Raw genomic sequence first — 21,907 nt, forward strand, 5'->3', positions numbered from 1 at the left:
GAAAGAATTGTTTTTGAATGACCTCCATCAGCTTTAGCAGGATATTGCTCATCTGCAGTGCTGTCTTTCCAATGGCTGAGTTTAGAAACACAGCAAATTCCTCCAACCCCTCAAAGCCATGTGATCGTTATCCTAACGAGCAGATAACAGTATTAAATTATTATGGCTAAGCCTGGCATTGTTGCTGCTCAACTAATTTTAATTTACAGGTTGTGTGGTGTCATGAGTGTGTGTTTCTTAAAAGTGCCTACTAATTGCACTTGTTGAATATACTTTGCATCTGTATGTTTGGGGGGGAGGGATGAGCCTCATCTGTTCCCTGCCTGTCAGAGACCTGTCAAATTCAGTAAGTGTGACTCAAGCAATTCCCCAAAGCCTTCATGTATCTCCAGTTCATTCACCTGTATGAGAATATTCATATTTGCATGCAAACAGTCTTCTGTCTGTAGGGCCTGGCTGTGGGGGCAGAACGCTGTGGCACTAAGGTCTCTCGTGGCACGTTACAGTCTGCCTGACACAGCAGCCCAGGTTGCTCTTGCTGGGTAAACATCCCTCTGCATCTGCCTGCAGCTTTGGCCAAGACTCTCAGTGGATTTCAGTTCTGACTTCAGTAGAAGATGGGTATGAGAGCGGCAGTGAGGACAGTGCAGCCCAGGATTCTGTATGGAGCTGTACGCTGGGGAGGTGTCCACCACCTGCCCCTCACACAGCCTGGCTGCAGGTCCCTGTGCCGGGGGGGATCTGTCAGCTGCCGGTGGGGAGCCCTGGTGGGAGCAGAGGCGCTGCCACCGAGCCCGCAGGTCAAAGGCAGAACGGGCAGGCTGCGTCACGCTGAATTTTGGCTACAATAGCAGCTGTTTCAGCATGAAACTCATTTTTAGCTCTCCTGACAGGTTTAGTATACCAATTATTACAATGCTGTTGCGAAGGCGAGAAAGTAAGGTTGCTTTGGCCTCCTGATTACAAGCTGTTTGACAAAGCACTACATTTTAATTTGATTTCTTTCTTTTCTGAGGCTGTAAGCCTCAACTCTGCCGATGTTCCTGGGTGCCTTCGTTTTTGATAGCACTCCCACAAATGTTGCACCCATCTTGCAGTTAGCAGTGGGCGAGGGAATAAGTGGAGACCACAGCTGCCCCCCCAGGCGATGGGCAGGAGCCCCAGGCTGCAGGAGCCTGCACTGGTGTCAGGTACGGCCCCCAGGCAAAGCAGCTGTGCTTGCTCATCCCCTCCGCCTGGATCCCAGTGGAAGGTGTGCTGCCTCGCCGGGAAAGGCAGAATTTGTTAAATTGCCTCTAAATTACACGGATGTTTGGATTGTTGGGTTTTTTCGGCAACGCCCTGCAACGATGGGGGTTGCGTTTCTGTACACGCCACTTCAGAGCGGGGATGGCGCGTCCAGGCCGCGGGGCTCCTGCAGCTACCGGTGGTGCCGGGCAGCCGAGCACAGGGGCGCTGCTGCCGCGAACCACCGGTACGAGGGCAACCCCCCCGCTGGTTTGCGGCCGGCCAGGGAGGCGCCCCGAGTCCGCCCCGAGCCGCCGAGCGCGACCACGGGCAGCCCTCTCGCCGCTCGGGCCTCCCTCCGCGCTGGCCCGGCCCGGGGGCGGCGCGGCGCGGCGGGCAGCGAGGAGAAAGGGCGGGCCGGGCCGGGCCGCCGGCGCTGCGCCGCCCTGGCGCCGCCGCTAGGGGTCTCCGCGGGGCGGGGAGGGCCGCGCCGGGCCGGGCGCACCGCCCGCTCGGGGGCGGGCCGGGCCATCAGCTGACCGGCCCCGCCGCGGCGCTCGGCTGGTGCCGCCGCAGCTCAGTCGCTCTCCCCGGCAGCGGCGCGGCCCCGCGGATTTACAGCCGGACCCCGCCGCGTCTCGCCGGCGTCCCTCCTTCCCTTCCTCCCTCCCCCCTTCCCGGCCGCCGCGATGCTGCCCCACTTAGCCCTCCTGCTGCTGGCCTCCGGCGCCGCTCGGGCTCTCGAGGTAAGCGGGGCAGGGGGCGGCCAGGCGGGGGCTTCCCCGCCGTCCTCCTCCGCTTCTCCGAGGCTTTTGTCTGCCCGCAGCCGCCCCCGCGGCGGGGTGGGGCGGGCGGCAGTCGCCGGCCCCCGTCACGCAGCCGGTGTAAGGGGCTCCTTCCCCGGCTGCCGGCGCCCTCCCGCCGCTGAACAATAGGGTCGCTCCCGCCGAGCGGGACGGCGAGCCGGGGAGCGGAGGAAGCGGGCGGGGAGCGGCCGGGGCTGGCGCCCCCCGCCCCCGCCACGCGTGTCCGCGGCCGTCCCTGCCGCCGGGGCCGGCGCCCTTCGCTGATCGGCTGCCGCTGCGGGGCTCTTCCCCGTTAACTTCGGCCGCCGCCCGCGGAGCCGTCTGGCGCCGCAGGGGTCCGCGGGGAGGGGCGGCGGCGGCGGCGCCGCCAGCCGGCGGGCGAGGCAGGGCCGGGGCGGCCGAGTCCGTCCCGCGGGGCCTTCCCTGCCGGGGGCTGGAGAGGGAAAACTTTCCCTGCGTGTGGGCGCGGTGCGGGCGGGGGCGCGGGGGCCGGCGGTATTCCCCTCGCGGGGCGGGGGCCGGGGGCGCCGAGCCGGGCTGCGGGCGGAGGCGCTGCCGCGGGCGGGCAGGGCAGCGCCCCCCGCATCGCGCACCTACGCGCAGGTGTGCGGGGCGGCGGCGGGCAGCTCCCCGTGGGCTGGCGCAGCAGCCCTGCGGAGGCGGGAAGGCGGCGTCCGGGGGGGTGTGCGGGGAGGGGGCGGCGGCCGGGGCCGGGCCGAGCCGAGCCGTGCCCCCCCGCGGCCGGTGCCGAGCGGCGCGGAGAGGCGAGAAGATGGCGCCTCTGCAGTGCAGCAGAGAGGCGCCGCCGTGCGCGCTGCGGCCGCCAGCAGCCCGCGCCCCTCCGCGGCCGCCCCTGCCCTCCCCTCCCCGGGGGCGGCTCCGCCCGCCCCGGCCTGGCGGCACCCTCCGCCGGGCCCCTCTGGGTGGGGCTGGGGGTGGGAGGGGTCCCCCGTACCCCGCCTCCGGCCGGCGGTGTGAGCGCGCCGCGGCTCCTGCCGGCGCCGGGGGGAGCCGGGGGGGCAGCGCAGCCCCCGACCTCGGTGGAGCCGACATGGCCAAGTGTCGGTGCTTCCCCCCTCCCCACCCCCCAAGAAAAAGGTGTGGGAGGGGAGAGTTATCTCCCGTCTCCTTCAGGCCCTGGCTGCCAGACCTTGGCCTTGAGACCTCAGCTTGCCCCCCCGCCCCCCCGCCACGGGGGGCTCGCGGTCGGTGGGGCTGCGGTGGGTGCCCACATGTAGCCTGGGAACGGAGCCTGCAGCTCCTGCTCCCCGTTGGGCAGGGGGTTGCAGCCTGCGGCTCAGGTGCCCTTCCCGGGAGGGACCTCGGTACCCGCGGAGGACAGGAGACGGCTCTCCATCCCCACCAGCAAGGCTGCGAGCCACAGGCTCTCGCTTCGAGGCGTGATCTTGTCAATGTTGAGCAGAGTACGTCAAACTGAGCAGTTGTCAAGATGCTCAGAGGCTTAAAGCTCCCAGTTACAAAACTCATTTGGGTTTTTATCAGCTTGATGCAACTGCTTGTTGTCTGAACGCAGTAGAAGGAAATCTCTGCCTTGGGTGCACAGCTGAAGTAAAAAATGAGATTTTACAATTGATACCATGATTCAGGATAGACCTCAGAGGGATGAGCGTTTCTGTCGGGTCCCTGCAGCCCTGGCCTTGCAGATGGGGATGTAGGTGTTACCGCTGTGAAGGTGCTTGCAAGAAAGGGGGTTTGGATTTTGCACCAAAACCATTTAGGGGAGAGTCCGTGCAGACACCTCTGCAATGGTGTCTGCCTTGGTGATATCCAGAATTTTCAGAGACATCCTTTGCCTCAAAACATTGGCTTAAATGGGCACTGATGTTTCCGCAGAAGCTTTTGATCTCATTCCATACCAACATTAGAAGCTTTGCATTTATCCTTTTTTTTAATGTTGGATAGCTGGGTCGGTTTTAACACCTGGTCTTATTGTGATCAGGCATTTGTCGGTCTTTATACTCTAAGGTTGATGTATTGAACAAGTGACAGATTTTTATAATACTAAAATTTCATAATAGGAATTGCATGTGTGCATTTACTGCACTTGAACTGTCTTCATATGCTAAAGCATGAAATTTTGATGCTTGAATTAGATTATTTTTAGATCTCTTTTCTGAAATGAAACATTTTTCCTGCCGTTTTTAACAAATGCTTTCAGGAGAGCAGCAAAGAACCTTTGTACAAAGTACTTTGCTTTCACAGGGAATAGTGTAACCAAGAGGGAAAGCAGGAACAAAAAAAAATTCTTGTATATTACACATTAAAAATTCCTTTCTAAAATTACAGGTAGATTAATGTTTATTTATGCAACTTTAAAGGAAATATTCCTTAGTGATGTTTGGTGATTTTGTGATTGCTTAGCATGTTGCTTTTGTCACTCATGTGAATCATACTTACTGGGTTTAGAAATCCATTGGCCAAGAGCTCTCATAATTTGTGAAACTGTCATATTCTTCAGTAGATATGTTTCCATTTAATCACTTTCTGTTAATTGTCTGATTTCAGTAGATAGATGTGACAGTAAGTATCCTCGTGAATTTGTGTGAGTGATCCCAGTTTATAAATCAGGGTTTCCCCTAATTAGCACACTGACTGCCATGCTTGTTGTGGTCACTGCTCTAGCTCCATGTTTATAAGCGAGACTCTTTTACTAGCTGACCGAAACCAAGTTGTTGAGACATTGGTATCATACAAGCTGGCCCTCACAAGGTTACTTAACAAAAGGTGTGTTACCTGAGAGCGCTTTTTTTTTTTTTTTTAAACTGGGTAAGGTAGTGTTTTATGTGTTCTTATTTTGATCTTTTTTTTTTTTTTTGTGATGACCCCAAGTATTTGTTTTTTCATTATTTAGTTTTCAGGCAGATCTTTAGAAATGACTGTGCAACATGGGAACGAATGAGGCCTTTTCTTTCACTTCCATTACAGACTTTGGGTTTCTCTTCCCATCTGTTCCGTTCCTGAATTCCCCTGGCAAAGGCTTTGCATGTGATGAAGGGTTCCTTTTGCACTTCCTATTTGAAATGCTGCCGTGTTGGGGTCAGCAGCCATGTGGGTAAGCAGGGCAGGACAGGGCAGATGCCCCTGATGGCACACCAGAACCAAGAGCCTTGGCAGCCAGGTGGGCAAATTAAACAGTAAAAAAAAAAAAAGGAGCTTCTTATTTGTCTTTTGTTTGATTAATGAGCAACAGACAGTTTTGAAACTGGTGTTCTCCAAATGTCTTTCCTGGGGGGGGAAAAAAAGTGGTCAGCTGCTGTGCTTTTTCACAGAACTTGTATAAAAACATGAGGAAGCTGACAAGATTTTTTTATGTATTTTTTATTTTCTCCTTGAACTCTTTGTGTGACAGATGCAAGTGATCTTTCTTGATCAGTTTTAATTAATCATTGTTGAATTTTATGGCAAACCTACAATAAGTATAGGTCATCTTTGATGTCTTTTTGTGACTTTCTTTTTGCTTATGTTTAATAAACTGTAAAGGATAATAAACAGTTTGGTTTGTAAGTTACATGACGAAAGGGTATGACAGTTTCTTTTAACTGGCCGCCCTTTTCCAATACAAAGTTTAGCAAAATGGCTTAAGAGCGTAGTAACTTCACATAACTGCTTGATGAGTTGGCAGCTGTTTTTTTGAGAATAATTTTTTTAGCGACTTAGTAGAATTATTAACACGAGCTGTTGGGTGTGGAAACTTGATCAAGAAATCAGTAGATAGGATCATAGGATCCCTTAGGAGGTCTCTGGTCTGACCCCCTGCCCAAAGCAGAGCCAGCTCTGAGGTCAGACCAGGCTGCTCAGGGCTTTCTGCAGTTGGGTCTTGAAAATGATGCTCCAAGGACAGAGCCTGTGTAACCTTGCTGGGTGGCAAGCTGCTCCGTCCACGGTGTGGTTGGTTCAGCCTTCTGTTGAAACGCATCCTGACCTGTTATTTGATTATTTGTAAGGCAGTGTCTCAGGGCTTAATTTACATCCTTATCTTGAATACACTGAATGAGTGTCATTTTGACATCTGTCACATCTTCCAAAAAAATATGTTATAACCAAGAGTTGAAAAAATTGTATTTGGGTTTAATAAAAACCCATTCATACCTATCAAATGTCCGTGTGTGTATACACATGAATGCATACATGTAATGCATTAGTCATCTGATGTGTCAATATGTGTGCAAATATATGTAGAGATCCCCAATATAGTTGCATATCGAATGTGTGACATTAGAATCACCACACGTGTACATCTGTGTATATACATTATGTTAGTGTATAGGCTGTATTAAACCAATGGTCGCTTACATGCCTCCTTATATCCAGGCAATGAAGGAAGTTCTAGACTGCTACTGATGAAAATGTAATTGGGTTTACATATGGTAATAGGTTCATTGAAATTGTTAGGCGAACTGTCTGGTGTGGTTTTAACACTTAAGTCTAGAAGCTGTGTGTTATTGGATTTAAATTCTGGGGATTTTGAAAAAAAAACATCCCGTGGTGTAAGAAGATTAAAAGTAAAGCAAATTGAAAAAATACCAAATGACTTTCTGTAAGCTTGGTGAACTGTTAGAGCATGCTTTTGCAATGAGAGTTTACAACGGTTGCTGCCAGACTGAGAATTGCTAAAAGCAATGTTGGTAAGAAGCGCGAGCCTGGAATGATTGGGAGATAAAGGACTCCTCTTCAGAGGAGTCAAACTTTTGCTCTGACCCGCTTTTTATTTTTGTTTAAAGCTGAGTGCAGTCGGTCTGAGCCCTTCTCACAACTTGATCTGGAACCTGCTCTCCTGCCCTGACTCTCCTTCAGAAATGCCTACAGTTAAGGTTTTGAAAACATGTTTTCCATCCCTTTTGGTGATACCAAACCAGCTGAGGATATCAACCAGTAATGGCTGGTGTGTTTTTTTTGAGTCTTCAGCTGTAAATACGTCACTTTTCTGCCCTTGATTGTAGCCCTTGTTTGTAATGTGACATTGGTTCAGGAATCTGGATATTTGTCTTTTTTTGTTGTTTTATTCATTTTGATTTAAAAGCCTTTAGAGAGTTACCTGATTATCAGATCTTGTTGTGCTCTGCTGTACAGTCCAAAAGCTCTGGAGAAGCCTCCAGTTACCAAATTTGCTGTCTCTTTAGGTAAGAATTTAGTAATGTAAGAAAAGAGACACAAAGTAAATGGGGATAATGACCCAGGGGATCAAATTGAATGACATAAGTGTGTATGTATATATGTGTTTAGTAAAGAAACAACACCACACTGCAATGATTCAAATAATTACAGGACACAATTTCACATGATGGCAATATGGGTAAAGGGCAGTACACTCCACAGTGTGTGATTAATGCCAGTATCTTGCAGTGGCTCTTTCCAGGTGACAGGCACATGCTGGTGTATGAATATAAAGAGGTTAAAATAAGTGATGCTTTTTAGAAGGGTGGAAAACCTTAAACCAGCTACTTATGGTAAGGACACCACTGTTCCACAGTTGTGCGTTGCAGGTTTCTTGCCCTGCATCAATGAATAGAAACAGGAGAGAGTGATAGACACAGATATTGCTGGTTTCTTTACTGCAGCTCCCGGTGTAACAACTTTGTAAGCACTGGCACTTCTTTCAGCTGAGAAGCAGGACTTTGGGTATTTTCTTGATTGTCCTCCCAGCAAGTTCAGGAGAACTTGATGTTCTCCCGAGGACTTAATACTCAAAGATAAGCATAGATTGCAGTGATATATGAAGAGTTCCAAAAGAAACAAACCTTCTGGTCAGCTGATGGCATTTCACAAACTGTGGGACAGCCGAGCTTTAAACAGAGGAGCAGGTGAGCCAGTGAGCTTTGTGGGTTTTGTAATCTGGTTGCTCCTTTCAGACAGTAGTTAAACACTGCTCTTTGGCTGGCAACTGACCTAGCTCAGGGCTAGCTGCTAAAAACTGTTCTCTTCCTGCTTCCACTGGTGGCCACCGCTTTGTAAGTTCAGCTTCTTCAGTGCTCTTTGACCCCTCTCTAGGCTTTGTGATCCTGTGCCGTGTTGAAAGAAACGAGCTGTGCATTTTTTAGTAGGTGTCATCTTCTGGCTTTGGAGACCTGAGTCAGAAAAAGGCCACAAGCAGTCGAACTGGCCTAGCTAAAAGAGCAGGCACCTTCTTTGGGGAAGAGTGTCAACCTCTGAAACCACATTTGCAGAAGTTTGTGTAATAGCATTTAATTAAGGTGTCCCTTTGCCTTCCTCTGGTGACCTGCAGCAGGGTGCAGTCTTTTTGCGCCTGAGCTCTCTTTGGTTCCCGATTGTTAAAAGTTAGTGTCAAGTCTCTGCAAAAGGCAAAAATCCCCAAGGAGCTGCATTCAGGGATGGATAACTCCATTCAGATCCCACTGACCCATTTTGAGCTAATCCAGATAGAAATTCTCTGTTCGTCCTTTTCTGGTCTGTCTTCCCCCAGAGCAGAGTTTATCTATTCAACCACAACAGATAACATATGACAGGAATGGGGCAAAACTGGTTGTACCTGTTAGTAAAAGCATTTAAAAATTGCTTCTTTTCAGAACAGGCTACCAGTGTGATCTAGTATGGCAGTTTACATACGTAGTGTGATTTATGTAATTTCTGTTTGGAATTGCAGTTAGTAAAACAAAACGCATGTCTAATAGGGGTTTAAGGTGGGGGCAGGGGGGAGCAAAACCCATATTGTTTGGGAACTATATTAATATTGGACTTGAAGGTTTTTGGAACTATGGAAGAGGAGTGTACACATACATAGCTCAAATTTAGGTAATAGTTATTTGGTGCTAATAGATTGAAATATACCAATATTTTTTTTCCTTGTGGTAGGGGTGAAAATTGCCTCCTCAGCCACCTCCAAAATTTAGAAGCAGTGGGCACACGTAGAAAAAAAATGGAGATGGGGCAGGATTTTGGAGTTATTTACAATCTCCTTGTTGTGCTACGGCATCCTTTTTGTGCACACAGCAAACCTTCCCTTACCATATCAGCACATTTTAAAGGTAGAGATTACTCATTCTGAAGCTCTGACCCTGTAAAATTGATTTTTTTCTCTAAATTATGGTCTCTGCAAAGGGCCTTCCCCTCCACCCCCACCCCCCTTCCTCCTCCTACCTGCTTTGTCAGGTGCCACGATACAGGTCTGAGTTAAACAGCTACCTTCTTTCTGTGCTTATGTGAATTTACTTGTAGCTGTAGTTTTGGATCTGGAATATTGAGTACTGGAATATACAGTACTTCTGTTGCATTCTGCTTTCTTACCGTTTGAAAGGTAACTTGAAAAACTGCATTTGATCCCTGTATCTCACCTGAAAACATGGGGACGTAGACACACCCACCCACCCCACGTGTTACTGTTAAAAGTTTGATTCTGTTGTAGTTAATTTTGGAAGCTACTCATAAATTAAGTCATGGCTTCTGGGGCTGGGTTGGTGGGGTTTTTTTCTTGGGGGGGGGGAAGCTCTTTTCAATGTAGATCCCATATAATGCCTGTAAGGTTGTTTATGTAAACAGTAAAAAATACATTATTATCTAGGGGAAGGTAAAGGAAGAGAATAAAACTGTTAATGCAAGAAAAAGGCAGTGGCTTTAAAATGGCATTTACTATTTTGTGTATTTTCCTTTTCTTTTTCTTTATAGGTGTTGTAAATTTGAATGTACTAAATGATGATTGATCTTAGTTTAATTGTTGAGTGCTTAGAGTATTGGTGTGGAACTGAGGGGGTTTGTGTGTGCATAGCATTAGTAAGCATCTAGACCTGTAGCATGCATTAAGCTCTTGGGCTCTTTTGAAGCTTGTTTGATATTCATCTGCAGCTCTGCCGTATGTGCCTTGTCTGTCCTCTGCCCACTTCTCTTAACTGTGAAGTGGAATAAAATTGCTTTTAATGACATGTCTTTCAGTATCCTAACTTCATCACTGTTCCATTTTGCCAGTTCTGTCTTCGGTTCCGTTAAGTCTTAGGAGGGGACTGCTGATCTGAAGTTGCTCAACAACAAACTTTTTAAACTGTGAATTTTGGAACTCCAACTTGTCCTCCTTTCAGTGTTGTGTAGCTCCTAGAACTTACTGCGAACAGTTTGCAGATGAGTGATTGTCCCAGCATCCAGAAGAATACAACTTACATGAGAACATCAGCTTTACATAATTAAAAAAAAAAATATGCAGGCCTCTTCCCCCCCCCTCCCCTGTTTAGAATGTATTGTTTAAATTTTATACAGGAGAGTTAGAAGGGGAGTTGGAAAGCCTAAAAAGTCAAAGATCAAAATAGAGGATCCAGAGTGTATGTGTGTTTGAGGGAGTTCTGAAGACTTCTGAAGGTCTCCAAGGGGGACCTGGACACTGGCAGTCTCTTTCCGTTCTGTTTATATTTGTTTCTACTTCAGCATTGTTGTCTTTCATTTCTTATAGTGGTACTGTAAGTTCTGGGGATTTTTTTCCTTTTTCCTGCTAGCCTTAACACTTGAAAAGCCAGTTGCTCCTGTTCCACGTGCAGAGTATTCTTCATAATTGTGATCACATCTGAGCTGCTGAGGTGAAGCGTTCCACCTGTCACTGCTGGCCTGTTTGAATGCGGGCTGAGGCTGACACTGATAAAAATCAGCACTTGCTTGACTGGGTCACAGACTGTTTTATTTTGGTGAATGGTAAAGAGGAGGTGGGTCGGTGGGAGAGGGGTAGGTGCCCGTGGTGGGCTGTCCTGCTGTGCGGTGGGGAAGGGAGGGTTATGGTATCGATTTGCATTGGCACCGTGCACCAAGCTGCTGGCACACCATGGGCAACAGGCATTAAGCTCCTGCTCTGATGAGGATGGGGCTTTCCTCTGGGCAGAGGCGCTAATTCATTCTGAAGTTGTTTGCAAGAAAATCCCGTGAACGGCTGAGTTTGGAGACAAAATGTAATTTCTGATAAACAGTGGGGTAAAATTAAATCAAAGCATTTTGCTTTGAAATTGCAGTCTAAACTATTTCTGAAAACGTATTTAAATGAGACTTAGGATTTGTCAAACAGATTTAATTAAACTATAGCTACAATACAAATTCTACACTACTAAGTTTCTGTTTAAATCTAACAAAACTTCTGTGGGCAGTGGGCAAAACCACTGAAAGTCAAGACCCAGGCTCTGGAAATGGGGGCTGTCGTATGTTGCTTGACTCATATGTTGCTTGGCTCATCTGAACTGTCTCCTTTAGTGTGAGTCGGGCTACCTGTGCTGGAATATAAATGCATGCATAAATGTTTGTGTTTGAAGAAAATTGTCTCTCAACTGATAAGTGAAAGAAAGCTTTAATTAATTTGTCGCTTAAAAGAAAACTGTGGAGTAACAAAAGGCTGTTACTTACTCCTTTGATAAGCAGAAGGACGAAAAATGTGACTTACACAGTGCTTTTGACTTGTGAGACTTGGTAGTAGTGGGCAAGGGTCTGAGTTTTCTGTTTTGACATTGAGGCTGGTAATTAAGTGACCTCCTCATTTTTAAGAGGGACATTGAGGCCTGGAGACCATATGGAAAATGGGCCATGGGAAGGATTAACATTGGGCCAAGCCAGGGGCACCCGCCTTGTGCTCTGCAAGGCTTCCCAGCCCTGGGCTGCTCCTCTGCCATGACCTCCTGCCCCCCAACACGCTGCAACTGAGCAGCAAGTTTAGGTAACCTCGGCATGGATTTGAGGTTACCTTGTTGTGTGCTAGGTAAGGTTTTGGGGAGCTGAGCCCATGTGGGCTCAGGGAGGAGAGGGCTGGGACAGGAATGTTAATGGCTCTGATAGATATAAGTAATTCTGGTTCTACCTCCAGAGCTGGAATTTTTAGATGAGAAGAACAACCAGTAATTTATCAAAAGGAAGACTGAATATCGTCTTAGTTGCCCTCCACAAAGAGGAAATGCCAGGCAAGGAAAGGCATGCCGAGTGCTGCTGTCTGGAAGGCATTCAGATAGGAAACCTGGGACATGTTTTTAACAGTATGGGCTTGGCACAAGCTGGGGAGGGAATAATATTTTTTGCCTCCAGATGTGAAGACCGCACAACCAATTTTCTAAAGAGATGAATACAAGATGTTTGGCTTCATCCTGGTAAATGGGAGAAATGTAATAGTCTGTGATGTGCAGGAGGTCAGATCAGATACGCTCTGTTCAGATCATGGGATATAAAATCTGTACCCACGGGGAACTCCCAGTGTCTTGAAACACACACCCCGAGGAGAATACAGCAGTGTCTGGTCGTGCAGAGTTTTGTAGACACTAACACTGACGGCAAATACAGCTGAAGGTGTTTGCTTGTTGATTTTAGGATAAAGTTTTGGTGTTATCAAAACATAATTAAGCCTTAAACTTGCCTTACTTATTTTTTTTTAAACCTGTTGTGAGTTAGCATTTTCTGGGACAAACTGCTTAGTATGGTTTGGGATTTCACAGATAAAAATGCATTAATATTTGCAGAACTGTTTAATGAAACAGTTGGAAAATGCCTGTTCTTACTGTTAAATTGCAAGAAAAAGCGAGTTACAAGTTTTCTGAACCTTTTGAAAGAAAGGATATAGGTTTTTGTTTTTTTTTTATTGGTCCTGCTGAAACAAAAGACCTGGCAAGCTGGGCTGGTTGGGATTATTTCCTGTGCTGCTGGGTAGGACCAAGCAAGTTTGGATTGTATGTTTACGGTTGTCTTTCCTCTGTGCATTCAGCCCAGCTCTGTGGCTCTCCCCAACAAATTTTAAAGAAGGAAGGAAAGAGTTTTTAAGGAATTGGCTCGAGCTGTAAATGGCCATAACAGATAAGGAATACTTAATGCATTTCAAGTCTTTTCATTTATTAAATGTCTGAGCCTGCAAAAGAAAAAAAAAAAACCAACAACCTTGGGACGATGATCACTAAATAATGTATCTTAGGAGCAATAGCTCCCAAGTGTTTCTGCAACAGCTGAGGCTGGTGTAAAAGGCCACATGAGCCTTTGGGGAGTGCTGTGTTTAAGCTGGAGCACAGGCTTTGTTTACATCCATTACTTATTTTTAATTACAGAGAAGAATTTGGGTAAGGAAAACATTTAAAACTTGAGGAATTGGGCACGTGAGCAATCTGCAAGTTAAATTTCAGTACCCTTGCCTCCACTGCCAGCAGCTCTTCCTGGCATGAGGCTTCTGGCAAGATGTGAGCTTGTCCGGGGAGATGGAAGAAAACTGAAGTAATTGTGGGTCTCTTTGCTTATCTCACCACTCCACCCGAGTATCATTTGTTTTGTTCATAATGTGCTTGTCTGAAATACTTGCTTTGAATTCTTTTATTTGCCTTTTTCAAAGACCTTTTGGGTTCTCCCTCCCCTTGCTGAGCACTGTGGTTCTGGTGCTGTTCTGCAGATCTTCTGCCCAGTGTGGCTGATAGGTGTTGTCAGGAGCCATACCCCCAGGGCCTGAGGGCTTTTGGGTGTCTTCCACACAAATTAAAACTCCTGTTCTTATTTACCATGTCGTCAATAAACTCCTTTGGAATTCTTGTTAGATTTGTCTTCGGGTCATTGCTGTTTGTCAGGTCTTTTTTTGTATTGAGCTGCTTTTGTTTTGCTTGAACAGTTTTAATTTTTGTTTCGGGAGAAACAATGCAGTCTAAGGTTCATCTAGTAAAAAATAAATAAATCAATAAAACCCAGCAAAAAATGCTCCAAAGAAACACCACTCACCATCCTCAGTTCTCGCCCCAGCTATCTTTGAGAACCATGTGGTGTCACTGGCTTCATAATTCAAAGACTAATTTTAATCATGTCAGCAGCCAAACTGCTGGTCTGCCTGAAGGTGATCAACAGAGGAATTAAAATGGGAAGACTTTATATGCTGCTGTGGTGTGTGGTGTGAAAACCAGGCTGAATAATTTTCCCCAGTTGGTGGGAAGAGGCAGTAAACAACTTACTAAGTGTTTTTGGAAATGTAGTCAGTCTGCTGCAAGAATCAAATAGAAAAGTAGGGAGAAAGCCTTAGAATTGCTAATCAATCTTTATGTGGTTTAGCACTTCCTAATGACACCACTGTAGATTTTGGTAACACGTACCTAGCAGATTCAACCTTCTACTGCTTTGTTTGAATTAACAGTATATGTCATAGGATACCAAGTTTTCTAGCTAAACCAGGTGATACAGAAATCCAGAATGGATGGGTTTTTGAGTCAAAATGTTTAGAAAAGAAAGAGGGAGTATTTTTAGCCAACGGTTCTCATTACTTCAATTATATGTCATAGACAAACCTACATATAATTTCCATTGGGAAGTGTCTGTTTTCAGTCCTATGCAGTCAAATCACTTAGGGCATCTAAACTGGTACAATGTCGAGAACATTGAAGGCTTTGGATCGTGTGTGCCATGTCCCCTTGTGATTTGAAAGGAGAAAATGCATCTGGGGCAAGAAGGGTGCCCTGTTGGGATGTGGCTTTTTAAGTCTGTAAGAGATGCTTTGCTGTGTATGATTTTTACCTTTTCCTTTAGGAAACTGGGGAGGGCACAACTTTCTGAAGAACTTCCTTTAAAGTAATGCTTATTGTTGCTAGACATGTTACTTTGGAGACTGTTTAAATTGGAGGTGGGGAGAGGTAGGTATCACTGTTTGCAAGTTTGGTATTCTGGCAACACCCTTACGTCTTTCAGAGAGGCTTTATCTCTGTAGTTGGTAACACTGAGTATCAAGAACAGAAGACAGAGTGTAGAGGTGAAGTAGGGGTTGAGCACCTACAGAGTTAAACTGAAACCTTGTCTGTCTTTTTAAACATATTTGTACAGATCTGTGCTAGTGGTTTGGTTCAGTCAGCTTAGAAACTTTCCCACCCATCTGTCTTTTCCTCTCAGACCTGAAATGATACTTAAAGCTTTTTAATTAAAAACAACAACAACAACAAAACAACCAAATAAAACAATGATTTTTTTGATTGGTGAGGTTCTTTTTTGGTGGGGCTTTTCGTGTGTGTGGTTTTCGTGGTGTTCCCCCACCCCTTCATAGCTCCCTCTCTGACATACTTTAAAAATACTATTGAAACATCCCAGACTGATTCTTCTGTCTTTGTCAGATCAGGTGTATTGTATTAAATAGTGTTTCTGGTGCCCAGAATAGTAAATGTCGTTGGTATTTTTGTTTTTGGTCTTAGCCAGGTTTATGTACAGTACATGGTGTTTGCTATATTCTGTGCCTAGATTTGGTTTTAAGCATGCAAGCTAGATGCCCTTACAAATAACAATAGTGGGCAGATGGCTTGTAAATCAACAATTGACAAGTTAATTGCATGAGTTTCAATATAACTTAAAAAAAAACAAACCAAACCAACAACCCTCCAAACAAAACAACCCAAGAAATGGAAAGGATATAATGGCTTTATTTTCAAAAGCAGCACACTGGTTATGAATTTGTGTTTGCAGAACAGAGTAAATAATGCAGTTCTACAGTGTGCGTTGTTTTGATTAGGTGTTCAGAAATGCTTGTCATAATTGTTGGATTGTTGGCACTTAAAACAGGCAGCTGGGATTTTTTGAGAAATTGGTCACAGCATACCATGAGTGTGTTGGGAAAATGAAATTTTGTTTAGATATAGTTAAAAATGCAATATTAATGAAGGAGAGCTTGTCATATGGAATAAGATTGCTTCATCTCAGTGAGGCTCTACTGTCCCCTCAGTCTTCAGTAAATTTGTAATTTTGTAGTTTGTTGCCATGCTAATGCAAGGAATGTTACGATTTGTGTGAAGAAATAGGCTGGTTTAAAAATAGGCAGAAATAGGCTGTCTAATGGTAGACATGGATATAGATACTGCATTTTTTATACACAGAGGTTTATTTCTTTTTAATAAAATTGCATGCTTTTATGCAATGGTGGTAATTACTGTGGGTGGTTTTGTTGTTGTTCCCAGGTGAGTTGTTAGATGTATGTACATAAACCCTGAACACTTTCCCCGCCATGATGCATTTAGCAGCTGGAGTTATCTGCAGAACTAATTCTGAGTTACGGAATGGATTTGGTTGCCTGAAACTGTTCAAAGTATGTACCCAATGGTACTTGAAGGTACACATACAACAAATATTTTGTTAATGTTGGGTTAGCAGACACACCTATGTCTCAGAGTGAATTTCTCTCTCTTCCCAGTTCTTAATAATGGGAGGAGACGGGAAAGATGAGTTAAAATTACATGCTTTGCTTGCAATAAGTATCACTAGGAAAGGTGATGTTCAGTATATGCCTGTGTTGGCTTTGATGCTGGAAAGTCTTACTGATCTGTGTTCAGTCCGCTTGGCAGGCCCTCTGCACTGTCGCTTTGCCTGCTGCCCCTGCTTCCCCTGCTTCTTGGCCTCTGTCTCCCTTCAGTCCTCCTCCTTGAAGCTGTGGTGTGAGCCACGGGTTTCTGCTACATGCCATGACTGTCTTCCAGAAGCACCTCTCTTGAGCCCTCCGCAGGGATGACATTTCTGCCATTCTGCTTTAATTTCTGATTGCAAATAGCATGTGGGTGTACTCAACTTGGATTGTTGTTTTCCCTTTGTGTGCGAGCACATACAGTTCCCACACAGATAATTTTTCTGAGGTGTCAGAAGGAAACAATTTTCTCTTAGTGAAGCTTAGTTCTTAAGATGATGTTCTCCTGAAGTGGGGGTGAGTGTCTACTGATTACCTTCTCCTAGGGAAGTGATGCTGGACCAAAGAGGAGGCTCTGGCAAGGCACTACAATTCCTCTACTAGCTGCATTTTTTTGTCAGCTTTGCTTTCATACCTTTATGAGGTGAGGCACTCCTAACAGCTTTGAACAGTTGCAGTGGCTTTGAGGGAGACGACCTCCCCCCACTGCCAACAGATACCAGTTCTGAATGAGTTTATACTACAAGGCGGTAGGTAGTTGTCGCTTTGCTAGCAGGGCTGGTAGGTCTGTGGGCTATTTTTAATGACTTTGCAAAAGTGAGCAAAGAAAACACACCAGGTTCCATAAGCCTAGTACTTTTGGACTAGGATGTCCATTTTGTGCACCTATTTTTAGAGCCTTTTGGGAGGTGGAAGCAATCGTGCTGAGCCTTGTCTGGCTATGTGCATGTGCTGGTATCAGTTGATAAACTTCACTGAAAAGGCATGCTAAGCCTTGAAGTGGCTACGCCACATGGGCGTAGGGGGTGGAGTAGGTTTATGTCGTGGTACAGGGTGGGTTGGTTTCAGGAAGCTCAGTGAGTCTGAGCCCTTTTGGTTAAAGTTCATGGCTTTATACTGCATCGGTATTAACATTTCTGTTCAAATCACAAGTCTGTGCAAGGAGGTGCTGATGGGCGGACTCGCTGGGCTCGGCACTGTGCTGCATGGGGGCCTTGGGATGCGTGGGCTGGCTTCTTTCACACTTGGAACCCAACCAGAAAATGTTGTCCAGGAACGTGCCTGAAACATGCTGGCCCCGTGCAGACACCCACGCCGTGTAGCTGGGCTAGGTGTGATAATAAGTGAAATGCACAAAGGATGGGTGGAAATGCAGCTGTTCTGCTCCACAGGTCCTATCCACGTCTAATGTAGTCATAGCCACAGAGGTGGTGGGAGGGACAATGTCTTCCAGCCATGACAGCTTGTAGGGACACTCAGTTTGTCTAAGGTAGTGTAGTTGCTGAACTGTAGTCAGAAATGTAGCTGCACATTAAAAAGAAAAATGTGAGTATCAGGCTGCTTTGGAAATTTCCTTGTGGCCGGTTGCTGTAACGCAAGGCGTTGCTGCCTCTCCTGTCTCCCAGTGCCACCTATACAGGTGTATAATGTGTGATGAAGCTGCCTGGGCTCTGCATCTGTGGCCAGCAGCTGCGGTTACGCACTACTGGCCTTCTGTTACGGCTCCAAATGAAGGGGATGGGGAGGATATGGTCTTAAGTAGTGTTTGCAAAAAGAAAAGTTCAGCTTGAAGGTAAAAAAACCCTGGGTTTTTTTACCTCTTTCCTTTCAATGGGGGCAAGAAATGGTATGTGGCCATTTGGGAAAGACCTATTAAAGCAATCCATATCTCTTACAAAGCACTTAGTGACTCCTTCATGTAATCCACAAGCACATTCCTTCGAGGGTACAGTCACATCCGCTGTTTCAAATGGATTGGCACTGAGGAAATGTGCTGAGCAGGCATGTGGCTGGGACCCAGGCTCCCTGAGCATCCCTCCCTAACCTCAAGGGGTTTGTTGTGGCCTTTGTTGTTTAAAGGAGCTCAAGAGCAAGAAACAGTTTTCTGCCTCTTTTTGGGGTAGCTGCTGCTTTCTCTTCTGGCTGCAAAGTGCTTGTTTTAAGAACATTTTGATGGGGTTTTTATGATATATTTGGATGTAGGCTAAAGCTGGCAAAGCTCAATGCCTAACCAGTACATCTGCATGTATGTTTTTGATTGTGGTTTTTGGGTGGGTTTTTTTTGGTTGGGTCCCCCCCCCCCCCCCCCCCCCCGAGTGCTGACTATTTGGAATCTCTAATGAAATTCAGATAAATTATTGCTCATTTAACTTGCGCTAGCCTTTATATTTTTGCTTGGATTTTTTTTGTTTAGTTTTCTTGTAGTTTGTTTTTTTTAAATCCTTGCCAAGTCATCTCCCTTGTTACCTGTTTGGTGAAAAGATTAACAGCTTCATAGATGTGAAAATAAGAAGACCCTTGCTAAAAGAGGTAATGATCATAGGGTGGAAGTACAAAGCCTGTTGTAGGTAAAATCCAAACAGTCTGAGATGGCACTGTGGGCTGTTGAGGTTGCAAACAGTGTGCTTGTATGTTGACGTGTATGCATACTGAAGATAACTAATGCTAATTATGGCTAGCTGTAGAGTGCCTGTCTGAAGGGAGTGTCAGATGGACAGGGCTCGTTAGTATCTCTGAATTTGTATTTGCTAGCTTGAGTAGAAAACATAAGTTTGGGGTTGTCACAGTTTTCCCCTTCCCCCGCCCTTTCACCCTGCTAATACCATGCTAAGGCTTACCTCTGGAGTAATAAAATGAAAGGTGGATTGTAGCAGCTCAGATAATAGAGATGTGACTTTTTTTGCTCTGCCGGTTTGTCTGCACAAGCAAATGTAATGTCAGCTTCATGCCATCAGGCAAAATCCTAAGAGTGACTGTGCATGTGTGGGGTTGAATGCTCCAGCACTCAATGGGAAACCCAACAAACAAAAGCATTACTAGAAAATGAAAATGTTACTCAATTGGAAAAATAAATAAAACCTACCCTATATAGCTCTGTTAAAGTTTTCCAAGAGTGTATCTGTATTTTTTTGTGTTCTTTTGCTGAAAGTTGTGATGCTGGTAAATTACTTCACTATACAGTACTACACTGTTACGTCTTCTGCTTCTGAATTATTCTTAAACTTTTATCTTTTACTTCTTCCTAAGAACAATGGTCAGATTTAGCAGCACAGCTTAGATGTTATGTTTTAGTTGAGGTAGTTTGTAATCACCTTTTATTAAAATTGCCCATATATAAATAATTTATGGTCAGATGCTCAGGTGGCTTGCAGAAGAGTTGATGGTAATGCTCTAGCATCATGTATTTTTCAGAATTTTTAGTAAACTAATTAAGATACTACTTATCTTTTCTTGTGTTTTTCTTAAACTGACAATCTGTTAAGAGTTTCCAGCTGCCATTTTAGATTTTTCTTGATTTGCTTATTATGTAAAATTAAGAAGGAATATAGCTGTCATAGTTTCTGTAATTTCAAAAACTTCTGATGAGCAACTTGCTCATGCCCCTTTATGGAAGTCTTTTGTAGCATTCCGTAAGAATTTAACGATCAAAGGTCTTGAAAGGAGATGTTTGGACAGAGCTGCAATGTCTTCCCTCAACAGCTGCTGTAGATATTTCCCGATGTGGGAAAGTTCCCAACATGCTCGGAAGTGCAAAAACAATCAACGTATGCAATGCGAGAAGAACACACCATGGTCAGTTGTCATCTAGGTGATCGTCCCAGTTTGATGTTTTGGCGCTAAACATGCTATTTTTTTCTTAATCACCTAGAAGAGAGCTTCACTTCTTAGTCTGCTGGGAGTAAGGTATAAATGTGCATTTTGTGGGATCTGTTCTCTCTGTGTGAAGTATTTCACTGCAACTTAGGTATCAGGTATTCCAATGGTAGATACTTAAAACAGTGAAGTTAAATGAGTGCCAACTGCAAATCTGGTCTTGCAGATGGAATAAATGACCATGTATAATTAAAGAATGTGCTGCGTTGACTATGCTTTTAGCATGTCTTGAAGCTGAATGTACTTACAGAAACTGTGAATTTGTACGGCATGCACATGTGTCCAGCCACTGGAGCACCAATTTCCAGTGTGTCTTCCTCGGTCATTGTTGTTACTGGAAGAGACTTTCTGTCTTAACTGTAATTGCAAATAAATCAGGCTGACAGAGATGCCGCTAGGCTGGGCTCTGCTGCACGTCAAGGCCTTAGAAATGAGAAAAGGTTGGAGCTGTAAAAGTATGAAGAGCAACAGCTGGATATGTCAGCTTACATCTGGCTGGCAGGCTTTTCTTTTGCAGAAGGAAAGCAATGTTTTCAAAAGTATAATAAACCTTAATGGATGCACAAATACTGTCACCAAAGCATTACTTTTACTCATGGTTTTCAGATGTTTGCTGGAGTTGCTGTTGTTGCAGCCAAAGGGGAATGCATGGAGGTGACTGACAAAAAGCAAATGTTGAGTTGCTGTTCTTGAATGGAGACGAGATGGAAAGTCACATGTACTGCCCATTTTGGAGGGAGATGTTCTTAACTCTAATGAAAGCTAGAGCTACTGGCTTTGGTCTGAAGTTGGTTCTCTAGAGAGTGATCTTTGGTCTCTGCAAATTCATGGGAACAGAAATTTTCCAAACTCAAGTTCATGTAGTTGCTGTTGTATGAATAGTGTGAAGCTATTAATGCAACAGTGCCCATCAATACTGAACCTTATTGTAAGAGTGAAGAGACCGAGGGAAGGGCTTTACACAGTAGTCATGATCAGTTTATATTTGTCTGTGACACTGTCCATCTGCTCCAGTTAGATTTGAAGAGCCTAGTGAAACCTAGACTGAGGTTGTTTGTGATTCAAGAGACAGAAAAAACAGATCTGAAATTTGATGACACAGGGGAAATGTTTGACGTGGTAGCTGAACTCCTAAATCGAAGTATGTTGGAATCTCAGCACTCTATCTGACATGAAATACGAATAGGAAGTGTTTTCATTTTAGGCTTTAATGTGTCACATGAGACTCTGCTTGTGGCTTCAGCACTTGTGATACATTGAGGGTATTGCTCCATATTTTATGATAATGTTAAATGAGGCAAATAGCATCAGTCATGTGCTCTGATGGGTACAGGCCTGGTGGCAGAGAAGGGTGCATGGGTCTGAGGTGGTCCCAGTCTGTCAGGTGTGCACATGCTGCTTCAGAGATCTCTGCTACATAAGGAGTGAATAGGATCGTATACAAGCCATCCTGGATAGTAGAGACCACATGCAGCTAGTTTTGGGGGTGTGAGATAAATAAGCATGTCAACTTTGAAGGCAGGTGAGGGTCCTGCCAGTGTGGGAATTGTCCTTTTCTGCACTTCTGCTGTTCCAAGTTCATCCTGAAATAGGAAGAAACTGCCCTGAAAATAGAGCATCGTTGTGTGTAAGGTTATACGCTGTGCTTAAGCTTGGGAGTTTTGGGGTCCTGTGGGATGCAGTAATTGTGCAAGAAGAAGAAGAACTGAAGGTGGTTTAAGTCTTGAGGTTTAGCTGACACTTCTACAGCAGGCATTACTAGTAATTTTATTGTTCTGCCATAGCTGCAGTTAAAATGAGCGTAAACGAGAAGTACTAGGAGTCGTTTGAAGTTTTTTGTCTACCAAGCATTCAAAATTGTTTTGTGCCTAGAGGTGGATGGCGTTTTATACAGCTGACATTT

At 45.3% G+C, this 21,907-nt stretch overlaps 1 protein-coding gene across 4 annotated transcripts in view; it reads left to right on the forward strand.

Moving 5' to 3' along the window:
- Nucleotides 1-1,721: 1,721 nt before the first annotated feature.
- LOC119143448 (amyloid beta precursor protein) overlaps nucleotides 1,722-21,907 on the forward strand; it is a 229,077-nt gene continuing 208,891 nt past the window's right edge. For all 4 annotated transcript variants that reach the window (XM_037377728.1, XM_037377730.1, XM_037377732.1 and 1 more), the window contains exon 1: nucleotides 1,722-1,973. In XM_037377728.1, the coding sequence (XP_037233625.1) occupies nucleotides 1,917-1,973 (57 nt within the window). In that variant the 5' untranslated portion in view covers nucleotides 1,722-1,916. The remainder of the gene's footprint in view (nucleotides 1,974-21,907) is intronic.

Source organism: Falco rusticolus, chromosome 2 (genome assembly GCF_015220075.1).
Source record: "Falco rusticolus isolate bFalRus1 chromosome 2, bFalRus1.pri, whole genome shotgun sequence".
Classification (NCBI taxonomy): Eukaryota; Metazoa; Chordata; class Aves; order Falconiformes; family Falconidae; genus Falco; species Falco rusticolus.